The sequence below is a fragment of the Microcaecilia unicolor genome, chromosome 6 (assembly GCF_901765095.1).
Source record: "Microcaecilia unicolor chromosome 6, aMicUni1.1, whole genome shotgun sequence".
Classification (NCBI taxonomy): Eukaryota; Metazoa; Chordata; class Amphibia; order Gymnophiona; family Siphonopidae; genus Microcaecilia; species Microcaecilia unicolor.
In genome coordinates, this window is record NC_044036.1 from 269839846 (window position 1) to 269865469 (window position 25624).

At 44.4% G+C, this 25624-nt stretch overlaps 1 protein-coding gene across 1 annotated transcript in view; it reads left to right on the top strand.

Annotated features, from left to right (window-relative positions):
• ARPC5L (actin related protein 2/3 complex subunit 5 like) overlaps positions 1-25624 on the top strand; it is a 49904-nt gene that overhangs the window by 9929 nt on the left and 14351 nt on the right. The window contains exon 2 of the mRNA XM_030207385.1: positions 22864-22936. Within this exon, the coding sequence (XP_030063245.1) occupies positions 22864-22936 (73 nt within the window). The remainder of the gene's footprint in view (positions 1-22863; positions 22937-25624) is intronic.

Below are 25624 nucleotides of genomic sequence, written 5' to 3' on the forward strand. Positions count from 1 at the left end.
ACAAGTCATTGGTCTTAGCAGGAGGCATGCTGTTCAATCTTCCTCTTGGAGACAACAGTGATTCGGTTGGCTCTGGCAGCGTTTTGCTCACTGCTGGTGGGCGAGTCGGTGCACATTCTATTGGACAACGCTACAGTGGTAGCTTATGTCAGTCGGCAAGAGGGGACGAGGAGTTGTCAGTTGCATCAGGAAGCAGCAAGGCTCATGTCTTGGGTGGAGATTAATCTGGTCGCCATCTCTGTGTCACATGTGACAGGAACTGCAAATGTTAAGGCAGATTTTTTCAGTCAGCACACCCTGGACCCGAGAGTGTGGTCTCTCAGTGCAACAGTGTTCCAAGCAGTCATGGATCGCTGGGGACTTCCAATCATGGACCTATTGGCCACAAATCTCAGTATAAAGGTACCCCATTTCTTCAGTCGCAGAAGGGATCTAAAAGTGGAAGGCATGGATTCTGTTCTACAGCCTTGAACGTTGGACCTTCTGTAGGCGTTCCCTCCTTGACCTCTTCTAGGACACCTAATCCAAAAGATCGAAGCTCACAGGGGTCCAGTAATCCTGATAGCTCCGAAATGGTCCCGCAGGCCGTAGTACGCTGATCTCATGTGCCTTCTAGTCGAACCTCCGTTTTCAGTTTCTGAAGTGTCCTGGTCTGGTGGCTCACACAGGCCCGGCTTGGCTCTTGAAAGGGCTAGGTTGATGAAGAGAGGTTTCTCCTCCAAGGTTATTTCCACGATGCTTAAGTAACAGTGTCTGTCGACTTCTCTGAATTATATTTGAACTTGGCAGAGTTTTAAAGTTTGTACGCAGATTGGGACGTTTCTCCGTTGTGAGCTTATGTAGTGGAGATCTTGGATTTTTTGCAGCACGGATTCGATAAGAACTTGACACTGGCTTCGCTTAAGGTACAGGTTGTAGCCTTATCTTGTTTTTGGGGATGCCTGAAAGGTAAGGCATTGACTAGTCATCCAGATGTCTGTTGATTCTTGCGAGGTGCAGTTCTCCTTCATCCTCCCTGTAGGAACATCGATCTGCCATGGGACCTTAATTTGATTCTTTCGGTACTTACTAGGTCGCCCTTTGAACCTTTATCGTTGTGTTCTGTTAAGGATTTGACTCTCAAGACTATTTTTGGTGGCCATTGCTTCGGCTAGGAGAGTGTTGGAGCTGCAGGCGTTTTCCTGTAGGTCTCCATTTTTGGAGTTTTCTAAAGAGCAAATAGTATTACGTCTCGTTCCTTCATTTGTCCCTAAGGTCGTGTTGTGTTTCCATCTGTCTCAGTGAGTATTTTTGTCAATGTTGGGTTCTTCTTCTGGCTCAGAGGAGCAGCAGAGGTTGCGTTTTGATGTCAAATTGGTCCTTAAGCATTATTTGAAAACTATGAAGGAATTTCGACGTTCGGATCATCTTTTCCTGCTCATTGGTGGTTTCTGTAAGGGGCTAGCGGCTTCAAAACCTTTCATCTCCAGGTGGCTTAAGGAGATGATTGCTTCCATTTACCTTCTGTCTGGGAAGCCTGTTCCAGATGGGGTCAAAGTCCATTCTGCCAGAGGGCAAGCAGCATCATGGGCGGAGTGTTTTTTGGTGCCGCCTTTGGACATTTGTAAGGCAGCCACTTGGTCCTCTTTGCAGTCATTTTTTAAACATTATAGATTGGATGTTCAGTGTTGTCAAGAGGCCATTTTTGGTGTGAGTGTTCTCACAGCGGGTTTACTGGGGACCCTCCCTCAGGAGTACTGCTTTGTAACTTCCCATCAGTCACATTCTGGGCGGTCCGGAGGGATGCTAAGGAAGGAGAAATTAGTTCTTATCTGCTAATTTGCTTTCCTTTAGTCCCTCTGGACCGGCCCATATCCCTCCCTGTGATATTTGACGTATAAGATTGAAGAGTGTTTTCGGTTCAGAGTTTTTTGGGTTAGAGCTGCTTTGAGCGTTTGCAGTTTCTTTCTGGTTGTATTAAAAAAAAACCCCTACACGAGAGACATACGCAGTGTGTGATGAATGTGCTGCGGATTTGGTGGTGTTGGCAAGAGGCACATACTCATGATAGATTGTGGCTGCTCAAGTTCCCAGTTGCACAGAAACAAATGGTCTTTCTTTCTTTCTTCTCCTACTTTAAGATAATACTGAATCTAGCTCTTGCTGGCCAGGGTTCTTATTGACTCTAACATCAGTCTCCACCTGCTGGAAGGAGTGCACAACCCATCAGTCACATTCTGGGCCGGTCCGGATGGACTAAAGGAAAGCATATTAGCAGGTAAGAACTCATTTCTCCATGGTTTGAGAAAAGCATCTTGTGTGAGAAAGTAATTGTAAGCTGGGTGAGATACTTATGGAGCAGAACTAAAGTCTCCTATCCCAGAAAGGAAAAAGATTTTTTTTTTTTTTAGTTGCTGTATGGTGGTTCAACTGTAGGTATGTGTGTCTCTTGGGGAATGTATAGAATACAGGCAGCAGAACATAGGCTATTTCAGACCTTTCTGAAAGCAGGTTTTTCATGCAGGGGTGCTTCTTTGTGGTTTTTATTTTAAGCCAAGTGTGGTTAAACTGACAGTTTCCTATCCCCTTGTATGTGAACTGTTGCTTGAGAAAACAAAGTGATCAGTGTATTGTCGCAAGAAAAGACCTCACAGTAGAACTGGCACTTGTGCGGTATGTCATTCTGTGCTTAGGAACTATGAAGACCTTGGGCCTCGCTCAGGCAGCTGTACCTCACCTTTTTGCAACGTGTGAAGTGCCAAACAATTTAAATTATCAACTGTGACAAATCATTTCCTTTGCTGTATGTTTTTTCCTATATTCAAAAGAGCAGGTGTACAAGTGATTATCTGTTACTGGTATGCTGTTGATTCATTTTACTTGTGTACATACTTCTGTGGTGGATGCTTGACCAGTAGGGGTACATCCAAGAGCCATGCAAGACCGGTCAGTTTGAACAGAAATTTTATTGTGCTCAACTTCTGTAGTTTAGGAAGGAAGAAATATCTAAAATATATCGGTGTCAAACCTTATGCCTCCTTATTTTCTCATATGCTTGGCTATAAATTCCCTCCCCTTTACTTTTCCCCCCAGAGCCCAGATTTGGGTGCGATCCCAAGATGCACGTGCAACTTGAGTAAGAGCAATAATTAGATGCTAACAAGCAATTGATGTGAATTTTCGCCAATTTAGATTTGCATACACAGCTGGCTGTGCGCTTGTAAGCTCCTTGAGCAGGGACTGGCCCTCTATGTTAAATTGTACAGCGCTGCGTAACCCTAGTAGCACTTTAGAAATGTTAAGTAGTGTTAAGTAGTAGTCTGTGATGCTCGTCTCTTTCCCCCGTCCCATCTTGAACATAATCTTTTCTGTTCAAAGCTGTGTGAATTTCTTCTGGCCTATTTTGATATTGGCATTCCTTTCTCACTGCTTTCATTTTTAGTTATTGTACACTGCCTTGATTGTTTGTGATAGGTAGTATGTCAAGTCTGCAGTAAACATAAACATGCTGGGTGTCCAAATCTCATAATACAAGCCGTAAAGCCCATTGCAATGGGCAACATTTCTGTTGTGCATAATGTAATGAAATAGCCAAACGGGCAATATGTTTTATTTCTGAAATGTGAGAGTGAGAGTGTGTGAGAGAGAGAGAGTCAGAATGTGTGTGTGCATGTGTGTGTGAGAGAGAGACAGAATGTGTGTGTGTGAGAGTGAGTGTGTGTGAGAGAGACAGAGAACGTGTGTGTGAGAGAGACAGAGAACGTGTGTGTGTGAGAGAGAGACAAAGTGTGTGTGTGTGTGCGTCTATGTGAAAGAGAGTGTGAGAGTGAGTTGAGAGAGAAATTGAGTGTGTGTGTGTGAGAGAGAGACAAAGTGTGTGTGTGCGTCTGTGTGAAAGAGAGAGTGTGTATATGTGTGTGTGAGAGAGAGACAGAGAAAGTGTGTGTGTGCGTCTGTGTGAAAGAGAGAGTGTGTATATGTGTGTGTGAGAGAGAGATAGAGAGAGTGTGTGTGTGTGCCCGTCTGTGTGAAAGAGAGAGTGTGTATATGTGTGTGTGAGAGAGAGATAGAGAGAGTGTGTGTGTGTGCCCGTCTGTGTGAAAGAGAGTGTGTATATGTGTGTGTGAGAGAGACAGAGAAAGTGTGTGTGTGAGAGAGACAGAGAAAGTGTGTGTGTGTGCGCGTCTGTGTGAAAGAGAGTGTGTATATGTGTGTGTGAGAGAGAGAGACATAGTGTGTGTGTGTGCGTCTGTGTGCAAGAGAGAGTGTGAGTTGAGAGAGAGAGTGTGTGTATATGTGTGTGTGTGAGAGAGACAGAGAAAGTGTGTATGTGTGCGCGTCTGTGTGAGAGTGTGAGTGAGTTGAGAGAGAGACAGACAGAGAGTGTGTGCCCCCCCATAGCCACCCAGCGATTCTCCCCTGCCCCCCATCTCCAGCCACCCCGCGATTCTCCTCTTTCCCCTGCCCCCCCCTATCCAGCCACCCAGCGAGTCTCCTCTCTCCCCTGCCCCCCCCTCCAGGCACCCACCGATTCTCTGTCGCTCCTTTGAAAGTCCTGCCTGTCTGTAGCCTTCCCTTCGAGTTCGTTTCCTCTTGAGTCCCGCCTTCTGACATCATTTCCTCTTTCCGCGAGGGCAGGACTCTGAGGGAACGACTTGGAAGAGAAGGCTACAGACGGGCAGGGCTTTCAAAGGAGCGACGGAGACTCGGTGGGTGCCTGGAGGGGGGGAGCATGGGAGAGAGGAGAATCGCTGGGTGGCAATGACAGACCGGGCAGGCGGGTTGGGCGTTTGATACAGACCGCCGATGATCCGCTGGTCCTGCCTCTACGTGCCACTGTTACTGCCTGTAACAGCGTCGGGACTTGGTATACATCTGTGACGTGCTGCGCGGCACGTCAGTCACTCTTCATTTATATAGTAGGATACAACTCAAAAGGAGGCGTGGCCATGGGAGGGGCAAAGGTATGTCAGGTACATTTGAAAAGTTGTGCACATTGTTTCAGAAAAATGGGTCAGCATGCCCGGTATGGGCATTTACACCAGGTTTCAGCAGGAGCAAGTCTGATGCCCAAAGTTAGGGTGTGGGAATCGGCACTGAGCACTATTTTATAAAGGGCGCTCACTCTTTCTAGAATCGCGCTTAGCGATTCTGTGTGGGCTGTTGCTTTAGAAAAAGCACATGATCATTTTAAAATTGTGTACTAATTGATATAAATATGAAACCTCTGGATCAGGGAATATGTTTAGATCGGATGGTAGAAAAATACAGTTGGTGTCCACTGCTGGATTGGAGACTGTAATTGGAAGCCATTAATATTGCAGAAGCCTCTGTTTTTACAGAGGGAAATCATTTTTGATATTGTCTCTTTTAAAAAGCCTTTTGGGACGTGCACTGGCAAGGTCAGACAGCTGATGAGTGACTCTGTTGCTATGAAAGCTGATTGATTTATATTTTACAGGGCAGTGTCCCCAACCTGACAGTGCTTTGTCTTCTGTAGTGGTAACACCTACCATTTGAGGACATAGTTTGTGCTGCAGGTTAATTATACCTTGCATTTAGTCAACAAGCTATATATGGTTATTTGATTTTGCTTGCCAGACCAGTAGGAACGTTGTGTGTACTGGACATGCCTAGGAATTAAAAATCACATTTTGTAAAATGGCTCTATACTGTCAAGGACCTTATGCCCAAGCCAGCATTGTATGTTCTGGTACAATGTGAACTTTTTTCTGTTGTGGAATAGGTACAGATAGTGACAGAATTCACTTTGCTCCCTTGACTGAGAGACACTAGCTTGTAAAGTTATCACTGGATCTAAAATTAATGTCACTCACATTTGCAATAGCTTGCAAATTAATCTGCCAAAAAGATCACTGCTGGGTTACCGTGGGAGCCCTTACCCCCAGCGGTAACAGCTCCCTGCTGGAAACAGCTGCCTGTTACTCTCCCCTACCCCTTTTCAAGATGTTGGAGAGTAGCAGATTCTTAGCTAAAAGAGAAGACTTGATTTTTTTTTTCTCAGTAAGTAACATATATAAAAATAGTTGTTCACCAGTAAACAGATTAAAAGGCTCATTTTCAAAGCACATAGACTTACAGAGTTACATCGTAGCCTATGGAACTTTTAAGTCTAAGGGGTCCTTTTACTAAGCTGCAGGAAAAAGGGCCCTGCGTTAACAGCGGGGGCCGTTTTTCCTACATGCCAGGGCCCTTTTTACCACAGCGAGTAAAATGCCCCCCCCCCCCCCCCCAAACAAAATGGCCATGCTGTAAGATAAAATGATCGTGCAGTGGAGAGGAGTTACTGTCACCCACTGAGGTGGTAAGGACTCCCACGGTAACCGGGCAGTGCACGTCGATGTTTGATTACCGCCGGGTTAGCACCACACTACAAAAAAAAAAATTCCCAATGACTGAAATGGTGCACGCTCAAGCTGGAACTGCTGCCGGCGGCTACGTTGAGCTGGCAGTAGTTCGGGATAGTGTGCGGTAAGCCCACGTTGGGCTTACACAGCTTTGTAAAATGGCCCCTAAGTACTTTAAAAATACACCTTCATGTAACTTTGTAAGTCTGTGCTTTTAAAATGAAGACCTAAATGTGACCAGGAGCCACCTGAAGCTGTTCATTCAGTGAGGTTTGCCATAGAAGTAGTACAAGGGAAACGTCCTGTCTTCAGTCTGTTCATTTCAGTCAGTAGCCATGGCAAGGTTTCTTAAAAAAAAAAAAAAAAAAAAAAGTGTCACAACTGACTTCTACCTACCAAATGAAAAAAAAATTTTATAAGACTCTTAATGGGGATGAGAGCCCATGTGTGTGGGAGCTGACGTGACATTGACATGGTTTGTGTCTGCCACAGCTTTGTCCTTGAGAAGCCAACCATCATTCTAGATTTTTGCCCTAGTAATTGAGGCCTTTTCATTCCTTGAAATATTGATTGGGTTAGACATTTTTAATGTATTCATAATAGAATACACTTTAAATTCTGCTGCTCATGCATACCCAAATGCCCCCTACCTATCTTCACTGTTTATCCCTTACCAGCCTTCCTGCATCTTATGTTCATTAAATACTCATCACTTGGTTGTTTCTTCAGTTACAGAGATTAAGATGGATTCTTCCTGAGCATATTGCCTTTGGCTGTTTGGCTTCTATGCTGTGGAACCTACTCACCATTACCCTTCATGTTGATGCTTCTGCTAAATAGTTTAAATCCACCCTCAAAACTTGGCTGTTTCACTGAATTTATTGTGACCTAGACTGAAATTCTGTATTTTTCTCTTAACCTGTTTCTTTCTGAATTTTTTTTATCCCACCCCTTTTTGTGTTCAGTTTGATTGCTGTGCTCATTTGCTGCTCTTGTGCTGTTCAGCCACCCTCTTGTTTCCCAATGTCCTGACTCTAATTTATGTTCTGTTCTGTTGTCTATTTTCATTTTTTTTGAAATGCAGAATTACTATATTAAGTACAACGCTATGTTGGCGGTTCAAACATGTGAGTTACGTACTCTGAATAAATACTCCAAACAATGTACTGTAACTGAAATGCATTGCAAGGTATCTTATACTCTATGAAATTGCTGTCTTTTGTACTTTATGCTTGTTTAAAATATTTTAACCAATTATTTAGGGCCAAAATGGGTTTCACTTCCCTTCCTCCCAATAAAAATCCCTAAAGAACATAGTAGTCTCTGCAATGATTCAGCTCCACACTGCTAAGGATACATCCCACCTTCTAGCTTTTTCTTCCCTGCTGTTTTGGGTAGATGAGCATGTGAATTCCACTTAGCACATATCCAGCATCCCTCCCTCCTTCCGTTTCTAACCACATAGCTTTGTAATGATTAAACAACTAAAACAATTCTGGTGAGGCTGTTGCCCAAACATGCGGCCTTCTAGCACCTACCTTAGCACCTGGGTTTGCTAGGATGTGTCCTCTTAACTAGGATCACTTGCTTCATTGATGAGCAAATATGTTTAATTTTCCCACCCCTTCCTCTCCCACATATTGCAAAAGGGAATAACTGGGTGGAAAAGTAGAGCATACTGGGATCCCTGGGCAGATTGCTAAATAGCCAAACTAAGCTATTCATTTTGCTGACTTTCGGAATACAAATGAGTGAATCATATATTTACAGGTTTCTGCAGATGACTAATGTCTTTCTGTGAAGTTGGCATAGGTGTGTCTAGAGTGAAATTTTGGGAGGGAATAAACAGGCCCATCAGAATACAGATACATCAGATACCCATTTTTAAAACAGTTCTTGGATTTGGATTGGATCTGTTTGCCTCTTTCAAATCCAAATTCAAGGTGTGTTACGTAATCGGGTATGAGTTCTTTGCCCAAATTGACTTATCTAGTTGTACCTGGGGCAGTGGAAGGTGAACTGACTTACATAAGGTCAATATTAGGAGAGATGTAGGAAAAGTAGTCTGATTTACCTGGTTTGCAATCCACTTCTCTAACCACTGAGCAATTCCAATATCAAACTACTTGGTGTGGTGGTCTTCAGTTTCTTAAAATCAAAAGTACAGCTTCAGAAGAGTACTGCATTAGTAAGCTATGCATGTTTTGCCAAGGTAGTGCAACAATGGTTCTGCCTTTGTTGCCACCAAAAGGCAGAATTCAAACACGCATGGGATAAACATAAAGGAATCCTGTTCAGAAGGAATGGATCCTAAGGAGCTTAGCCGAGATTGGGTGGCAGAGCCAGTGGCGGGAGGTGGGGCTGGTGGTTGGAAGGCGGGGATAGTGCTGGGCAGACTTATACGGTCTGTGCCCTGAAGAGGACAGGTACAAATCAAAGTAAGGGTATACACAAAAAGTAACACATATGAGTTTATCTTGTTGGGCAGACTGGATGGACCATGCAGGTCTTTTTCTGCCGTCATTTACTATCTTACCAGGAAGCTTGCGTTCTGTTTTTTTTCTTCCATTTTTCCTCCATTCATTGGCATCTCTTCAAATTTATCAGCTGTCTTATCAACCCCTTCCTCTTTATTTTTCATTTTTTGACCTCATCATCTCTCATCCCTTTGCCTTTCTCCATCTTGGTCCTTGCCTCCATCAGCTCTCCATTCTTCTCTTTGCTAGCACCTGCTCCCATCTCTTGGCTGCTCAAGCATGATGAGCATTTTCAAAACTCATGAATCAGTACCCTGGCTATGGATCTTGTGCACTGTGAGAGCAGCATAGTTTTCACACAGTACATGCATTGTGCACCTTACGGTCAGGTTAGTTGTCCTGCTTTCCTAGTCTCTCTGGCAACCTGGTACTGTTGTACCACACACCTGGGGTAGAGCATAACCAGGACTGAACTAGTAGGATGTTCAAATCGTGCTGACAACTACTAGGATGTGTCATTCAGGACAGTATAATCAGTACCCAGGAGCTGCTTGCCTGTGAGATTTTATATTTTTTTAATGTTTGTACTTCTGGCACAGACTACACACGGGTATAAGCTGTATGATGGGTTCCCACCACTTGTGCCAGCTGTTAGAGATGTCTTGTACATCTGCAGATGTTGGCCAGTGCAATAGCATGAGAAAGAGGTGAATACTTGGAGATGGGCTTATGCAGTAGCAATTCTAGAAAACGAACACAACCAATTGGAACAGACCAGAAATGAAACCCTCACAAATCAGAAATAGAAGATGGAGAGTAAATGAGTTTTGACCCTAAAGATGTTCTCAGAATAATTAGAAAATGAACCAGAGTTTTCCAAAACTCAAGATGCTTCTTAATATAAGTCCATTTTTATTCTTATTTTTGTTTCTGGTGCCATTTTGAAATTTTGATACAATTTTTGGTTTTGGATTATTCACCTGAGCATGAAGGTAGGGGGATGATGAATGTCAGAAGAAAAGTGTTCAAGGGAGTGGGGAGAAGGAGTGGGCAGAATTGTCCATTCCTAAATGCTCAATAAATACCCCACAGATACACACCTATACTTTTCCAGATACAAGTATACACAACCCCTACCATTCCACAAAGATACTTTTCTTTGCATCTGCTCCACTGTCCTGGACAAATGGATGTTATCCCTTCCTGCGAGCAGGTGGAGGTAGAGAAAACTGAACTCCACCAGTGACATCACTGGTATAAGCTGTGGTGCTCCCTGGAACAAAGATGACTGCCCTTCCCATCCAGAGGGGCTCGGCCCTTAAGGAACTTCATGATAGAGTGGAGCAGCAGCTCTGCCTGGCCGCCTCAGTTGGAGCGTCCAGTTTTCAGGCCATCATCTGTGGTGGCTATGTGACTCGATCTGTGCTGCGTTGGCTGCAGCAACTTCCAGAGACTTCGGAGGCCTCTCGCCTGGACTCTGGGATGGCTTTTTGGCAGATATTCTCTATAAGCTGGTACATCTGTCTTCCCATTCAGTGACCTTTTCTCTGATGGACCGCCGTTGGCTGTGACTCTGCCACTGAGTTGCAGATGTGGCATCTTAAGAAGCTCTTGAGTCAGCTGCCCTTTACGGAGTTCTTGCTTTTTGGAGAGGACTTGGAGAATTTGGTAAAGGACATGGGGGAGGTGAGACCTCTTCACCTTCCTGAGTTGAGACAGAGGAGTGTGGAGAGATCCTGTGCTTCCAGGCGGCTTTGTAAAGGGGTGGGCCACTTTAGGCCTGCTCGGTGCTCTGCAGCCCAGATGAGGTGGTTTGAGTCAGGGTCGGTCCTTCAAGCAGGATTCCTGTCGTTTCTCTGGCGGGACCCCAGCTGCCTGTTCTTCCCAGTGAGGGTGCGCCGGGTCCCTCAATCCTAGAGGGAAGTAGGTTGTCTCTCTTCCGGGGCGAGTGAGCCCACATCACCTCAGACCAACAGGTCTTGGAGGTAGTCAAACAGGGTACACCCCCGAGTTTGGATGCCTTCATGGTCTCCCCATGTGGCTCGGACCTAAAGCAACAGGCTGTCATGCTTACATTGCAGCATCTGTGCATTTTGGGGGCAGTGGAGCCTGTTCCGCAGGAGAAACACAGCCTGGGAAGATATTTCATCTATTTTGCGGTCCCAAAGAAGGATGGCTCTCTTCACCCCATTCTGGACCTCAAGGGTGTGAATGCTTGTCTGAGGGTCCAGCATTTTCGCATGGAGACTCTTTCTCCTCTTGGTTATCATGTTGGTGTGGTCAGAGGAGTTCTTGACCTCCCTGCACCTGACGGAGGCTTATTTCCACATCCCTATCGCTGCTCACCATAAGATATATTTATTTATTTATTAGGATTTATTTTACCGTCTTTTTGAAGGAATTCACTCAAGGCTGTGTACAGTAAGAGTAAATCAAACATGAACAATAGACAACTACAGCAGTAAAAATATTCAAATAACAATAGAAAGTATGGCATAATATACTGCTTATAATGTCAACACGATACCTAATAGAACATTTTAATTAACAGTGTAGGGTATAAGCAAAGATGGAACATATAGATAGGTAAGAGAGTAAGAGGAGTTAGTAAATAAGGTAACTAATTTAAAGAAAGTTGCTCATCAATGCATATATATTTGTGTGTTGGGGCAGTACTTTCAGTTTCAGGCCTTGCCCTTTGACCTGGTTATGGCACCTTGTGCATTTTCCAAGGGAACGGCAGTGGTGGCTGTGCACCTTCAGTGCCATGGGGTCCGGGTTCATCTGTACCTGAATGACTGCTCGTTTGGGCTGATTTGTCCACGGAGGCCAGTGTGGTCACCAAGTTATTTCCCTCCTGGAATCTCTGGGCTGGGCGGGAAACCGACCCAAGAGCCATCTGGTATCATCTCAGTTCCTGGAGTATTTTGGGGTCTGCTTTGACACGGCCAGAGGGATGGTGTTTTTTCCAGAGGAGTGGGTGGAGAAGCTCTGTGCACAGCAGTGCAGGTTGTGTGAACTCCTGGATCTTACTGTCTGGGATTATTTGCATCTCCTGGGCTCCATGGCTGTGACCATGGAAGTGGTGCCCTGGGCGAGAGCTCATTTGTGCTCTTTGTAGCGGGCCATCTTGTCGCAGTGGGCTCCGGCCTCACAGGACTGACTTTATTTTCTTTCTCTCCCATCCAGGTGAGACTCAGTCTGGCATGGTGGGATAGCTTGACTCACTTGATGAGTTCCGCTAATCCCCAGGAGTGGATTGTGGTCACTACTGATGCGAGTCTCCTTGGTTGGGAGTGCACTGCCTGGACCAGATGGCCCAAAAATCCTGGTTTAAGCTGGAAGACGGCCTGGTCCATCAATCATCTGAAAACCCAGATGGTTCAGCTAGCCCTGCGGGAGTTTCAGCTGCTTCTCGAGGAGAAAGCAGTTAGTGATGTTGGACAACGTTATGGAAGTAGCTTACATCAACAGGCAATGTGGAACCAGGAGGCAGCGAGTCTTGTTAGTGGGCAGAGACCAGTGGTGTGCTATAAATTTTTAACAGGCTCTCTCCCCGGTCCACCTCGGCGCCCCCCCCCCCCCCCCCCCCCCCAAAAAAAAAAAAAATTGCAGAGCTGGCTATAGCCGGGAGGGGGTGGGGGGGAGGCAATGCATTACTCTCTCCAGGAAAAAAAATTAAATGATCCCAGGTTCCAATCTAATTCATGTTTAATATGGGATAAAATGCCATAAATAAGTAAATAAATATAAACTTTTAACGTTCAGCACCTGATTCTCAAAGTGGACATATTCCAAACACTATAATGAAAATAAAATTATTTTTTTCTACCTTTGTTGTCTGGTGACTTTGTTTCTCTGATCATGCTGGTCCAGTATCTGATTCTGCTGCTCTCTATCTGTTCCCTTGACTCCGTTTCCAGGGCTTCCTTTCCATTTATTTCTTTTCTTTCCTCCTTTCTTCTTCATTTCTGGTCCTCCGCAGACTTGACTGTCCAGTGGATCTAGCTTCTTCCTATTTTCTCCATCCATGTGCAGTTTCTCTCCTCAATTCCTTTTCCCTCATCTAATCTCCTTCCTCTATCTTCCCTCCATGTCCAGCATTTCTCCTCTCTCCCTTCCCTCCCCTCCATCCATGTCCAGAATTTCTCTTGCTCTCCCCTCCATCCATGTCCTGAAACTCTCCTCTCTCCCCTTCCCCCCTCTCCCCATCCATGCCCAGCAAGTCTCTCTCCTGCCCCCCTCTCCCCATCCATGCCCAGCAAATCTCTCCCCTGCCCCCCTCTCCCCATCCATACCCAGTGATTCTTCTCCCTCCCCTGCCCTTCCCTCCCGCTCCCAAACATGTCCAACGAACGATGTCCTTCGCCCCCACCCTCCCCTCCTGCTTCCATCTGTCTTTTTAATTACCTCTGTCGAAGCGCGCGCTATTTAAAGCCCTGCTGCGTGCTGGCCGTCTCTCCAGGCTTCCCCTGCTTGCTTCGGTGATGTTTGTGCCCTTAGTCCCGCCTTCGCGGAAAAAGGTCATGACGTCAGAATGACGTCAGAAGGCGGAACTAAGGGCGCAAACATCACCGAAGCAAGCAGGGGAAGCCTGGAGAGACGGCCAGCACGCAGCAGGGCTTTAAATCGCGTGCGCTTCGACGGAGGTAATTAAAAAAGACAGATGGGAGCGGGAGGGGAGGGTGGGGCGAAGGACATCATTGGACATGTTTTGGAGCTGCAGGGGTGGTAAGCATGGCCTGTGATGGCGCCCTCCTGCCATGCTTACCTCCCCTAATGGAGCCGGCTCGCCCCCAACAACAACCGGCTCGCAAGAGCTGTCAAAATTTAACAAGCGTCTCTTGCGAGCCGGACAGAGCTGGCTCCAGCACATCACTGGCAGAGATCCATCTGCAAGCAAGGACAACATTCAGGTGGACTTTTGCAGCTGCTCTCTCCTGGGTCCAATAGAAGGGGAGCTGGGGCTTCAGGCCTTTCAGCTCATTGTGGACTGCTGGGGTGCTCCACGGTTTGACCCAATGGAGTGTAGAATCTGTGTGAAGGCAGAGCACTTCTTCAGTCATCAGAAGGAGCTGGCCTCTCTGGATAGAAGCCCTGGTTCAGCCTTGGCTGGGGAAGGAGCCTCTTTGTCTTCCTTCATGGCCTTTGATAGGTTGGCTGTTGCACAGGATTGCAAGTCATCCTTATCTGGTCCTGCTGGTGGCTTCAGTCTGGCCTCTCAGGCTCTAGTATGTGGATCTCTGGCACCTTCTAATGGCAAAGCCTCTTCCGCTGCTAAGGGGTTGGGATCTGCTCCTGCAGGAGCTGGTAGAAATGAAGATCAGATCCCTTCTAGCTTATGGTCTTGCCATCGAGAGGAAGTATTTAGAGAAGTGTGTTTTCTCCCCTGATGTGGACTCTATGCTGCTCCATCCCAGAAAATCTTCTACGTCCCTGGCTTATATCAGGGTCTGATGTGTTTTTGAATTTTGGTATGGGGAACTATCTTTTTCCCCTTGGAGTTTCTGCAGTAAGTCCTGGATAAGGGGTTAGCTCTGAGCTCCCTGAGGGTCCAGGTGGTAGTGACTTTCTGGTTTTCGGGAGAAAGTGTCAGGCACCTCTTTGGCATTGCATAGGGAGGTGACTCATTTCCTGTAGGGGGTAGCCTATCTGTGATCTCCACTTTGTCCTGTGGGATCTAAATTTGACACTCAGGGCCCTGTATGAGCCCCTGCGATCGGCTTCCATTAAGGATCTTACTCAAAATGGTATTTTCCGGTAGCTGTCACTACTGCTTGAAGGGTTTCGGAGTTGCAAGCCCTCTTGTGCCAGAACCCATACCTTTCCTTCTCAGAGGATTCAGTGAGCTTGTGTACCCTCCTTTCTGCCGAAAGTGTTGTCTCCATTCCATGTGAATCAGGAGGTCTTTCTGCCATCCTTTGGGGTGGAAAGTTCAACTTCTGCAGATCAGAGAATCCACAAGCTGGATTTCCAGAGGATGTTGTTCCAGTACCTTCAGGAGACAAATTAATTCTGTCTGTGACTACCTCTTTGTACTGTTTCATGGCCCTTGAAAAGAACAGGTGGCCTCTGTGACAAGGTGGATCAAGGTGACTGTTGAGTACCTGCATCTGCAAGAATCATCCGGTGCCTCATGTAGAAATATACTAGCCCTTGCTCTCAGTGAAGTGCAGGCCAATGGCTCAGGTTAAAGAGCTAGGCCTCTACAGGCAAATGGCTCAGGCTAAGAGCTAGGCCCTTAAAAATCAGAGATCACCTTTGACACAGTTACATTTCACTGTATCAAGTGCTGAAATGAGGTAATTGAGAGCTGACAAGGGAGGGGGCATTTGCTCTTGTCCAGTGGCGTAGGAAGGGGGGGGGGCGGTGGAGCGGTCCGCTCCGGGTACATGCCGCTGGGGGGGGTGTCAGCTCCGCTGGTTCCCTGCTCTCTCTGCCCCGGAACAGGTTACTTCCTGTTCCGGGGCAGAGAGAGCAGGGAACCAGCGGAGCCGACGCAGCTCCCAGCGACGTGCACTCCGGGCAGAATGGCCCTCCCGCCCGCCTGCCCTGTTTTCTATGGTAGTGGTAAGCACTCCGGGGGGGGGGGTGCGCACGCCAAGGGGGGGGTGCCGTGCTGCACCCAGGGTGGGGGGTGCACAGCGGCGACCCGCCCCCGTGTGTCAGCTGCCCTCGCTACGGCACTGCTCTTGTCCACAATCCTGAGACTGGCACCTGCAAGAAGTCATGAGCCAAGATGTTTTGATTAAAATGAAAGATAGTAGAGGGTCAGATGCAAGTAGAGGGAGGGGGGAGCTGAAGAGAGCAAAGTGACCTGTGAAGTCATCTCACAAGATGTGCTCTGAGCATATCTTGTTCATACTTAGAGCTTGATAACATGTGGAGTCATTTTGATCAACTGATAAGGGCCAAGAGCTCTGGTGACAAAGCTAGGGTCCATTGAAATGAATGGGGTTAAAATAGTATATAAGGAGCAGTCTGAGGAGTATTAGATCAGAAGACTTCAGAAGACTCCAGAAGGCCAGAGAGAGAGAGGACGTGTCGTGTAATGCTGCTCAACCATATGAATACCTGATTTGCCTGTACTACTGTTGGTGAGATTGCAATAAACTATATTACTATATCTACTGACTACTGGGTTTCTCTCTAATTGGGGAGCCTGCTGCTGTTCTGTGTAAAACTGTCATGTGCAGATACAAGGTTGGGGTATTTAAGTACCTAGAGGGGATGGACAATTCTGTCCAGGGTAGTAAAAGGGCCATGGCTCCGCTGCCCAAATGGAGATGGCAGACCTAATAAATTAACACTCGGGGGCTGAAGGCTCACCCTACTAGGGCTCAGATTAGCAGGGCAACGACTTGGTCATAGCTCCATTCCTTTTCTAAGCACTGTAGATTGGACATGTTGGCTTGAGTCCACTTGGACTGTAGCAGAGTCGTCTTCAGTGGGATGACTAAGGGATGGTTTGTGCTTATCCTGTGCTGCCTTCAATTCATGTCTTGTCATCCCCTGCCCAATAGATCTGCTTTGGTACATCCCACTTGTGCAGAACGGTGGAGCCGACGCTAAAAAAAGAGAAATTACATCTTACCAGATAATTTTCTTTTCTTTAGTCAGCGACACCATTCTGCAATCCCGCCCTTGTAAGACCACGGTCCAGGGTTCTGGGTGTGCTTTGTGCTTCCTCTTTTCAGTTAAAAAAAAAAAGAAAATGGCAGCCATACAGGGTTCCTGTGATATGGCTATATCCTGGTTTATGCAGGGTAGCGAGTTCCACTCTGGTGGTTTTTTTTTTTTTTAACTGTTTAAATATTTTATTAGGTAACATCACAATACAAACATTGGAAACATGAACAGTTTTATCCCAGACATTTCTCCCTTCCCTCCCTCCCCAACCCCACCCCCTCCTCCTTATTCCAACTGTCCTGCTTGGGTTAAATGATGAAATCGAGACCACAGTCCACTCTGGTGTTTTGCTCACTTAACTATCATTGCAGGTACAGTGGTAGATTGGGCATGGGTGCGTTACAAAGGGACCTTCTGCTGTTTGGGCAGATGCATACTGGATTGTTCAGGGAGCACCACGGCTTATACCTGTGATGTCACTGGCAGAATTCAGTTTTCTGTCTCCTGCTGACTCTCCCACATAAGAGATGCCTAAGTTTGCAGATAGGACTTGGAAGTCTGCACTATTAAACTCATTTTTACAAGCAGTTCTGTTGTTACTATATGAGAAAATATCAGGTTATTACATGGTTATATAATGTTTCAGCACAAAATCATTTAGGAAGAGAGATAAGAATTCATAGGTCTCCACCGGGTTGAGCTTCCTTGCTGCTGGGAACATTCACAACCCCCCCCCCCCGAAAACTAACTTGATCCCTCAGGTAGGGCAGCCACTGGGTTTTCAGCAGTCTCAGTGCAGAGTCTGGTTTAAGTGTGCGTGGACCTAAACCTCTGTGGCCCTGAGTTCAGGAGACCAGTCTCCAACTGAAGAGACCCTGGTTCAGGATCAGCTACAAAACATTTTGTCCTGATATGTGTTGTGTATGTACCTTTTGCAAAACCCCCTGCTTTCCTCTTGTTAATATGACTTTATTAACTGCCAGTAAAATGCAGTATAGGTCCTAATGTTTAAAATAAGACCTGCAGTAGAGTTTGTTACTGTCACTGGCTGTTTTATTCTTATAAGATTTTTTTGTTTTGCATTTGTCTGGAATAAGAGTTTTTTTTTTTTTTTCTCTTATATAAAAATTTAAATTTTTCATGACTTCATATTTGTGTCTGTCTTTTGTTATCTGGATGATGATGGTGCAAATGTCTGTAGACAGTAACATTTACAGATAGCTGGGGGAGGGGGGATGGTTTGTAGAGCTAAAATCAGTGGCATTCCTAGCCTGTTTGCCACCCGGGTTGGGTCGCTGCATCACCCCTCCCCTGAAACGCATCACCAGACCTTTCCTCCCAGCAAGGGGGTACACGAAGTAGGCGCGAGGCTGTTGGCTCTGCCAGTCCCCTATCCTGGAACAGGAAGTAACATTAGAGGGGACGGGGCCCGGCAGAGCCGACTGCCACACTTCTGTACCCAGGGTGGATCACCCCCACCGCCCCACCCCTAGTACGCTACTGGCTAAAACCACTATCTTGCCAAGTCCCAAAGGCAGTTGCACAACACAGACACATGCTAGAATCATAATTCAAAAAGAATAATTTGAGATGGTTTAGAAACACATTGCCAGAGTTGAGTTCTTGCCCGGCTTATAAGATGGCATCTTCTCAAGTGGCATTGGTAAGTTTTGCAGACCTTTCACTTTAAGCACTTCTTTCATCTCAGGAGTAGTTGTTGCAGATTTTTGTTTTAATACCAATGTAATTACTTTTTAAATGGTCCCATCTGGTGTTCCCACGTTCCTTCCTGTTGCAGTACTCTGCTTTCTTCCGGGCTAAGAGATGCTTTGTGCTCATCCTGTGCTGCTTTCAATTCTTAACTGTCTCTGGCCGATATTCAGCTTGCGGTGGTCAGCGTTTTTATGTCTGCTGCTGGCAGTATTCCCCGATATTCAGTGCTGTGCCACGCACCGACATTGAATATCCAGTTCTCTGTTTGCCGCTAAAGTGGTTAAGTGCAGTATTCAGCTCTGAACCGCTAAGATAGAACCGCTTTTTATGTGGTTAAGGGCTGAATTTGGGCTGAATTTTTCCACTTTACTGCATAAGTACCAACTCCGCCCCAAAACGCTCACAAGTTAGCCAGTTTTGGCTCAGGTGCTAACCATGAATATTCAGTGGCACTAACCAGTAAAGTGCCACTAAATATTTGCGGTTAGCCATGGGCAAGCAATTTTAAAAGGCCAGGAGCCTTTCCAGGCTTTTTAAATCACTTTGAAATATTGGGCAGTGTGCTTTTACCCTCACCAGGGAGGAGGCTACTCTACATAATTTATATTTTTAGTTCACACTTTTGCATTGATTATTCTATATTTCCCTACCTCCTAAGGGCTTACAGTCTAGTTACATCACCCCTTCAGTGAAGTACTTTACAATACCACCACTGAACAGGGTAGAAATATGTTTAGAAAATGTAGACAAGTTATTTTTAGGAGCTAGGGAAAATTAGTCCCCCCCCCCACCCTAAAATTTTCTTGGTTTTGCTCATTAGTGGGGGTAAGGGGGGGTTTCCAGACCTTAGGTAGGCAAAGAATAAAAAGCACAGGAGCATTTAACTTTGGAGTCCTTTTACTAAGCATGGCAAAAAATAGCCTTAACGTGCCTTTACACAGGTCTTTCCTGCACACTTTAGTCCACTTTTATTGCTGCTGCTGCTGTTTAAAAAAAAAAAAGAAAAAATTTTATTTATTAATGGCCATTCACTAATGTTCAAACAAAGCAAACACTGGGCCTTCAGGATTGAGAAAAATGTAGTTCTCAATCCTGAAGGCCCAGTGTTTGCTTTGTTTGGTTGTTCTTGTATACTGTATTCCCTCTCTTTTGTGACTGCCACCATTCACTAATGTTGCCATTAGCATATGGCCTTTAAAAAAAATTACTGCATAAGCACTTACCACCACCCATTTTGTAGGCTCTTGTGATAATCTGCGCTAACCAGATAGTGCATCCATATTAGCACATACTGTTTAGCGCAGGAAAGCCTACACTGCCCTGACACGCCCCTCCCCAAAAAAATTAAAATTACACATTTTTTTATTGCACCAAAAAAATTAAAATTACACGTTTTTTTATTGTACTGATTTGGCAGTTACCGCAGGACACATGAGTGTGTCCTCATTAGCACCTGACGCAGCTTACTAGAAGGCCTCCTTTGTTACAAGTATTAGACCCCAGATTTTAATTGGTATCTTGAATTTTTCCTGTCCCGCTTCCGAGGCTCCAACCTGATTCTCATATGACTTTTTGTTCTAAAATAGCCTATCTCAGATATAAGGCCTGAAGGCATCATTTGAGGATTTTCTGAAGTAAACATCCATCTTCTGTGGTTACACCTTCGTACATGAAAATTTTTTTATAAGGGTACAGAAGTCTCCCCACTCCCCCTATAACTTATAGCATTATGGCAACATCACCAAACCATTAAAATTAAAAGGCTTCAGAAGTGCATGTTGGCCAGATTACTTTTCTTCTATATTTTTTTCCTTAATTTGTTGGGTTAAAATCCATTGCAGTTAGCTTTTCTCACACAGTTGGTGTGGATGAGAAGACTGGATAGACCATATGATCTTTCCCTGCTGTCATTTTCTGTGTGTCGAGTTAGACAGATATGTCCTTCTATAATTTCTAAAGCATATTTGCTATTCACTTGCATGGTAAAAAGAAATGCTCTTTATTTTTTATTGTGCAAAGTATTGTCATATCTGAAAGGTATAAATAAATGCATAAAAAGCAAGCATAGATTGGGAATAGTTATGAATCACTTCTCCAGTGGTACATCCAAAAGGGATGATGAAATGCATGGAAAAGCCTCCCAGTGGCAGTAAGAAAAGCAACAAAATTCAGGGAGGCCTGAGATGAAAGAGCAACCAAAATGATAAAGGGAATGTGTGACAGAACAGTGTGTTTTAAGCTTGTAAAATATATTGGGTATTTCCTGAAGTGTATCTATCTAGTTTGGCCAGCAGGTGATGCATGCTTATGTTTTGAAGCTGCTACAGAACAAAGGCTGTCTTCTTTGTTTAAGCCTTTTGGAAAGGCAGTCAGCAGTATACTTTTAAAACTTGTTGTTCTGGGCTCTGATTGGCCCAGGAGCTCAATTTCATTTGGATTTTACTGGCTTTTTCCCGAGTTAGCCCAGGAGAAGAGAGAGACAGATCTCTTTGCTGAGGCCCTGTGATTATATTTGATGATCTGTGAGCATCGTATTTCGTGATCTCCCCGGGTACTTTTTAGAAAGTAAACAAATGTTTAGTTTTATAATTGATCCATATTTGTTACCTGTTGTTGTTTGCTGATTTCACTTTTTCTGTTTCACTGTTCAACATTTTTATGATAATAAACATAATTGTTCGCCCTGCTTGTCTGGACTGATTAAGAATCCTGGTGGTTTGTGTGTTGGGTCTGTGAGTACTTTCTGGGAACTGTGGGACCACTGGGAGTGTGGCCTCCCATAACCTAGAAATCACTGGGAATAATTTGAGAGCGTCGGACTCGCCCAGAGGCAGTTGTGACCTAGTCAGTGGGAGGAGGGTGCTAGTGTAGAGTGCAGGCGGACTTGAGCTGTGGTGGGGATAGACCCTCTAAGTGGTTGCGGGTTAATGCCAGTGGGTGGCTAGGTGTTTCATGGCAGGATGGAACTCCTATCATATGAGGAAAGGCTAAAGAGGTTAGGGCTCTTCATCTTGGAAAAGAGATGGCTGAGGGGAGGATGTGATTGAGGTCTACAAAATCCCTGAGTGGTGTAGAACGGGTAAAAGTGCAAAGACCAGGGTACACTCAATGAAATTACATGGAAATGTTTTTTCACTCAAAGAATAGTTAAGCTCTGAAACTTGTTGCTGGAGGATGTGGTAATAGCGGTTAGCGTATCTGGGTTTGAACAAGTTCCTGGAGGAAAAGTCCATAGTCTGTTATTGAGAGAGATATGGGGGAAGCCACTGCTTACCCTTGGATTGGTAGCATGGAATGTTGCTACTATTTGGGTTTCTGTCAGGTACTTGTGACCTGAATCAGCCACTTGGGCTAGATGGACCATTGGTCAGACCCAGTATGGCTGTTCTTAACACATACGATGCTTTGAGTGAAGAAGCAATGAGAGCAATGATCAATAGAGGTCTGTTGCACGGTGTTGTGACAGTAAGGTCCACATCTAGTTTACTTATCTACTACCATCATTCTCTGTCTAGCATCAATATATTGCCCAGTCTATAAAGCAAAATTACTGGTGTTCAGTTCTCCATAAATGCTAGCAATAGTGTAAAAGCAGATTATAAATTCCTATTTCAGTTGATAATATTTAACTTCTTGGCTGTTTCTCACTATGAGAATTTACCCTGTGGGGAAGATTGCTTTTGATCCTTTTTAATGATTAAGGTTGGCTTTATCAAGTCCATTTTTTCTCTTTTAAATATGATATAGACAGGATTATATTTGTCCTTTGGCTGGCTGCTGACCTGCATGGGTGATCAGCTGTAATTAGAATTATTTCTCCTAGCAAGGCCATTGCAAAAAAAGTTGAATACGTAAAAGAAAACAATGGGTTTATCAACGTTCTCTACTTAAGCATAGAACACTCAACTTTCCATTTGGAATCCCCCTTCAATTTTTAACAGCATAAATCAAATCTGAAATGTACTGTTGGGAATTGTGTGTTTGATCCATTTCTTTTTTCAATTCCTTTGTTAAATGCTTTGGGAATCTGCTGCCTGGAAAGTGCATACAAGCAAAAGAACAGGTTATTTGTAGATTTTGAAATGAAGCATGATGACTTGAGTGCAACCGTAAATGTGAGTCATACCATCCTTTTTCATACGTGCTTAAAGGTGAATTTACTTGCCACGACCTCCACTGAGAAGCGATGTCAGACATCCACTATTCTCTTAAGTATTTAATATTTTCTATTAACCTTTTCTTTCTTGACCTCCCATTGCACTTGTTTTTTTTTTTTTTTTACTTATTTAAAAATGTAAGGCTTTGTCCTGTACCTGATTATGAAGTAAGTATCATGGATATGGAGTGGGTGTGTGTGTGTGTGTGTGTGTGTGTGTGTGTGTTTGTTTGTCAGATATGTACAGTTGTCAAATCATAAAGAAGAAAAACTAAAGACTTAAGCAAGTCTTTTGCACAGCCATTTAGCTTAAGGTTCCCTTTCAAGCTGGAGAAAGAAAGTAAGCACAATGGGGAAAAACAAGCTAAGTGCTCAACTTTGGAAGGATGGTATATAATTGAATCGTTGATGTAGTCTTTAGAACTAGTCATTTTAACATGGATTTAGTTAAAGTGGTTGGCAATTACTGAAGCCCAACTATATGAGATGGGTTAGACCATTCTTGCATTCTTCCTGTTGTCCTTAGCTGGCTGTATTGTACAGGAGATATGCTCAGAGCTTTTCATGCAGCCTTAAGGAATTCCCCAGTTAACACGAAGAACCAAGCAGTAAAGGTAAGGCCCCCTTTTTTTTGTCAGCTTGCTGTTTTGCTACTTAAGAACAATGAAGGAATTCAAATAGTTTATTTAGTATCAGAATGAATACTCCAAGCAGAAATAAATGATCTTTAAAGAAATGTTGCTTTGAGGCCATGTGATTGTCAAGTTTGTTGGAAGCTGACCTGACACTAAGGTATTTTGAAAATGGGGTTTTCCTTCAATAAAATAACATTAATTCCCTACCGAACAGGTACACCTGATTGGTCTAGCTGTTGCAAATTCCAGGTCTTACTGTGGCAAGAGCATGTGTGCTTTGACATAAAAGGTTTCTGTGATTTACACCTGAAAGCAAAGTTCAGTTTCCGATGATGAACCATTCCTGGAACTGAAATAAGTTTATTATTTGATATACCACTTTTACAGTAAATAGGTCAAAGCGATTCACAAAACTAAGTTAAAAAATATAAAGGGGAATCAGAAAGGGAACTCCAGGTATTGATAGGAAAGAAGGCAAACATATAAGAACACAATCATTTGAGTTTATGCAGTAAATGGGCCATCCAGGCAGGATCAAGTGATCTCAGGGTCTCTGCACAGTCCACCAATCAATGGTCATGTTAAAAGCCAGGTTAAAAAAATAACTTTTTACGCAGGATTTGAATCTGGGAAGAGAAAGGGGGGGTGGGCAGGTTATTCCATAACTTAGGAGCAAGAAAGAAAAAAAGCAGCGGATCTTGGGGAGGGAAGAACTAGTCAGTTCACATCTTAGAGTATGAAGCGCACAAGCTGGTGTGTAGGGGATGATGACTGAGGATAAGTAGGAGGGAGAACCAGAGTGTAGAGGGGTTTTATTTTTTATGGGTCAGAATCAAGATTTTAAACTAGGATCTGTAGGGAACAGGTAACCAGTGGAGCTGCATGTATAAAGGAGTGATGTGGTCAAACCTTTTTTAAGCTTTCAATAAAAGTTGAGCTGCAAAGTTCTGTGAAGTTTGGAGGTAGTGAAGCTGGTTACAGGAAAGGCCGGCATAAACAGAATTACAGTAGTTGAGTTGCGAGCTTAATGCATGAATAAGAGTGTGCATTGAGGGAAAATCCAAAAACTTACTAATTGAACGAATGTGATGCAACCAAAGGAAACCTGCTTTTAACAACTTTGAGAAATTTGTTGCTCAAAGGATAACTGGGAATCTAGCATGACTCTTAAGATTAGCGAAAGGAGGAGCCTGGAGTCACTGAAAGTTTGAAGAGAGTGAGAGGGGATGGAAGGAGCAGAGTGAAAACCTGTTACCCAGCAGACTGTAGTCTTAGAGGGGTTCAACACTAATCTATGGGTGGTTAGTCCAATAAAGTCTGAACGGCAGCATACAGGGGGTCAAGTTTTTAGTTTTAAACATGATTAAGGGATCATCTTAACATTACTTAAGTCAAGAGACTGGGTACTTATAAGAAAGGAAGACAATTTGAAAGAATTTGTAATAGTGTGGACTTCTGAAAGATTACTCCTGGGGTAATTCTGTGCAATAAATTAATTCTGCATAGTGTAGTTTATCATATAACCACTGTCTTTGAATAGTAATTAACTAAACTGAAAAATTCTTACTTAAAGATGCAAAACTAATATTTCTGGGTACAGATTTTCCCTAGAAGTTCATAGTACATCACAGTTAGGGTTTCTGCTTTTCAGTGACTTTTTGTCATCCACTGAGTCCAAGGGTACAGGTACTGCAGACTTCTTGCAGCACTCTAGTTGGGTTAATAGTTGCTGCTACAACGGTCAATGATTCAGGGGGGGGAAAAAAAAGGTTGATGCCTGCAATTACTCTTGGGCTCTGCAGATTTCTAATTGAAAATAACATGAAATTCAGAAGCCCAAAGGTGTGGATCATTTCTCTCCTATGTGCTCAGTGTTTCAAAAAATGAAAAAATATATACAGTGGGGGAAATAAGTATTTGATCCCTTGCTGATTTTGTAAGTTTGCCCACTGACAAAGACATGAGCAGCCCATAATTGAAGGGTAGGTTATTGGTAACAGTGAGAGATAGCACATCACAAATTAAATCCGGAAAATCACATTGTGGAAAGTATATGAATTTATTTGCATTCTGCAGAGGGAAATAAGTATTTGATCCCCCACCAACCAGTAAGAGATCTGGCCCCTACAGACCAGGTAGATGCTCCAAATCAACTCGTTACCTGCATGACAGACAGCTGTCGGCAATGGTCACCTGTATGAAAGACACCTGTCCACAGACTCAGTGAATCAGTCAGACTCTAACCTCTACAAAATGGCCAAGAGCAAGGAGCTGTCTAAGGATGTCAGGGACAAGATCATACACCTGCACAAGGCTGGAATAGGCTACAAAACCATCAGTAAGACGCTGGGCGAGAAGGAGACAACTGTTGGTGCCATAGTAAGAAAATGGAAGAAGTACAAAATGACTGTCAATCGACAAAGATCTGGGGCTCCACGCAAAATCTCACCTCGTGGGGTATCCTTGATCATGAGGAAGGTTAGAAATCAGCCTACAACTACAAGGGGGGAGCTTGTCAATGATCTCAAGGCAGCTGGGACCGCTGTCACCACGAAAACCATTGGTAACACATTACGACATAACGGATTGCAATCCTGCAGTGCCCGCAAGGTCCCCCTGCTCCGGAAGGCACATGTGACGGCCCGTCTGAAGTTTGCCAGTGAACAC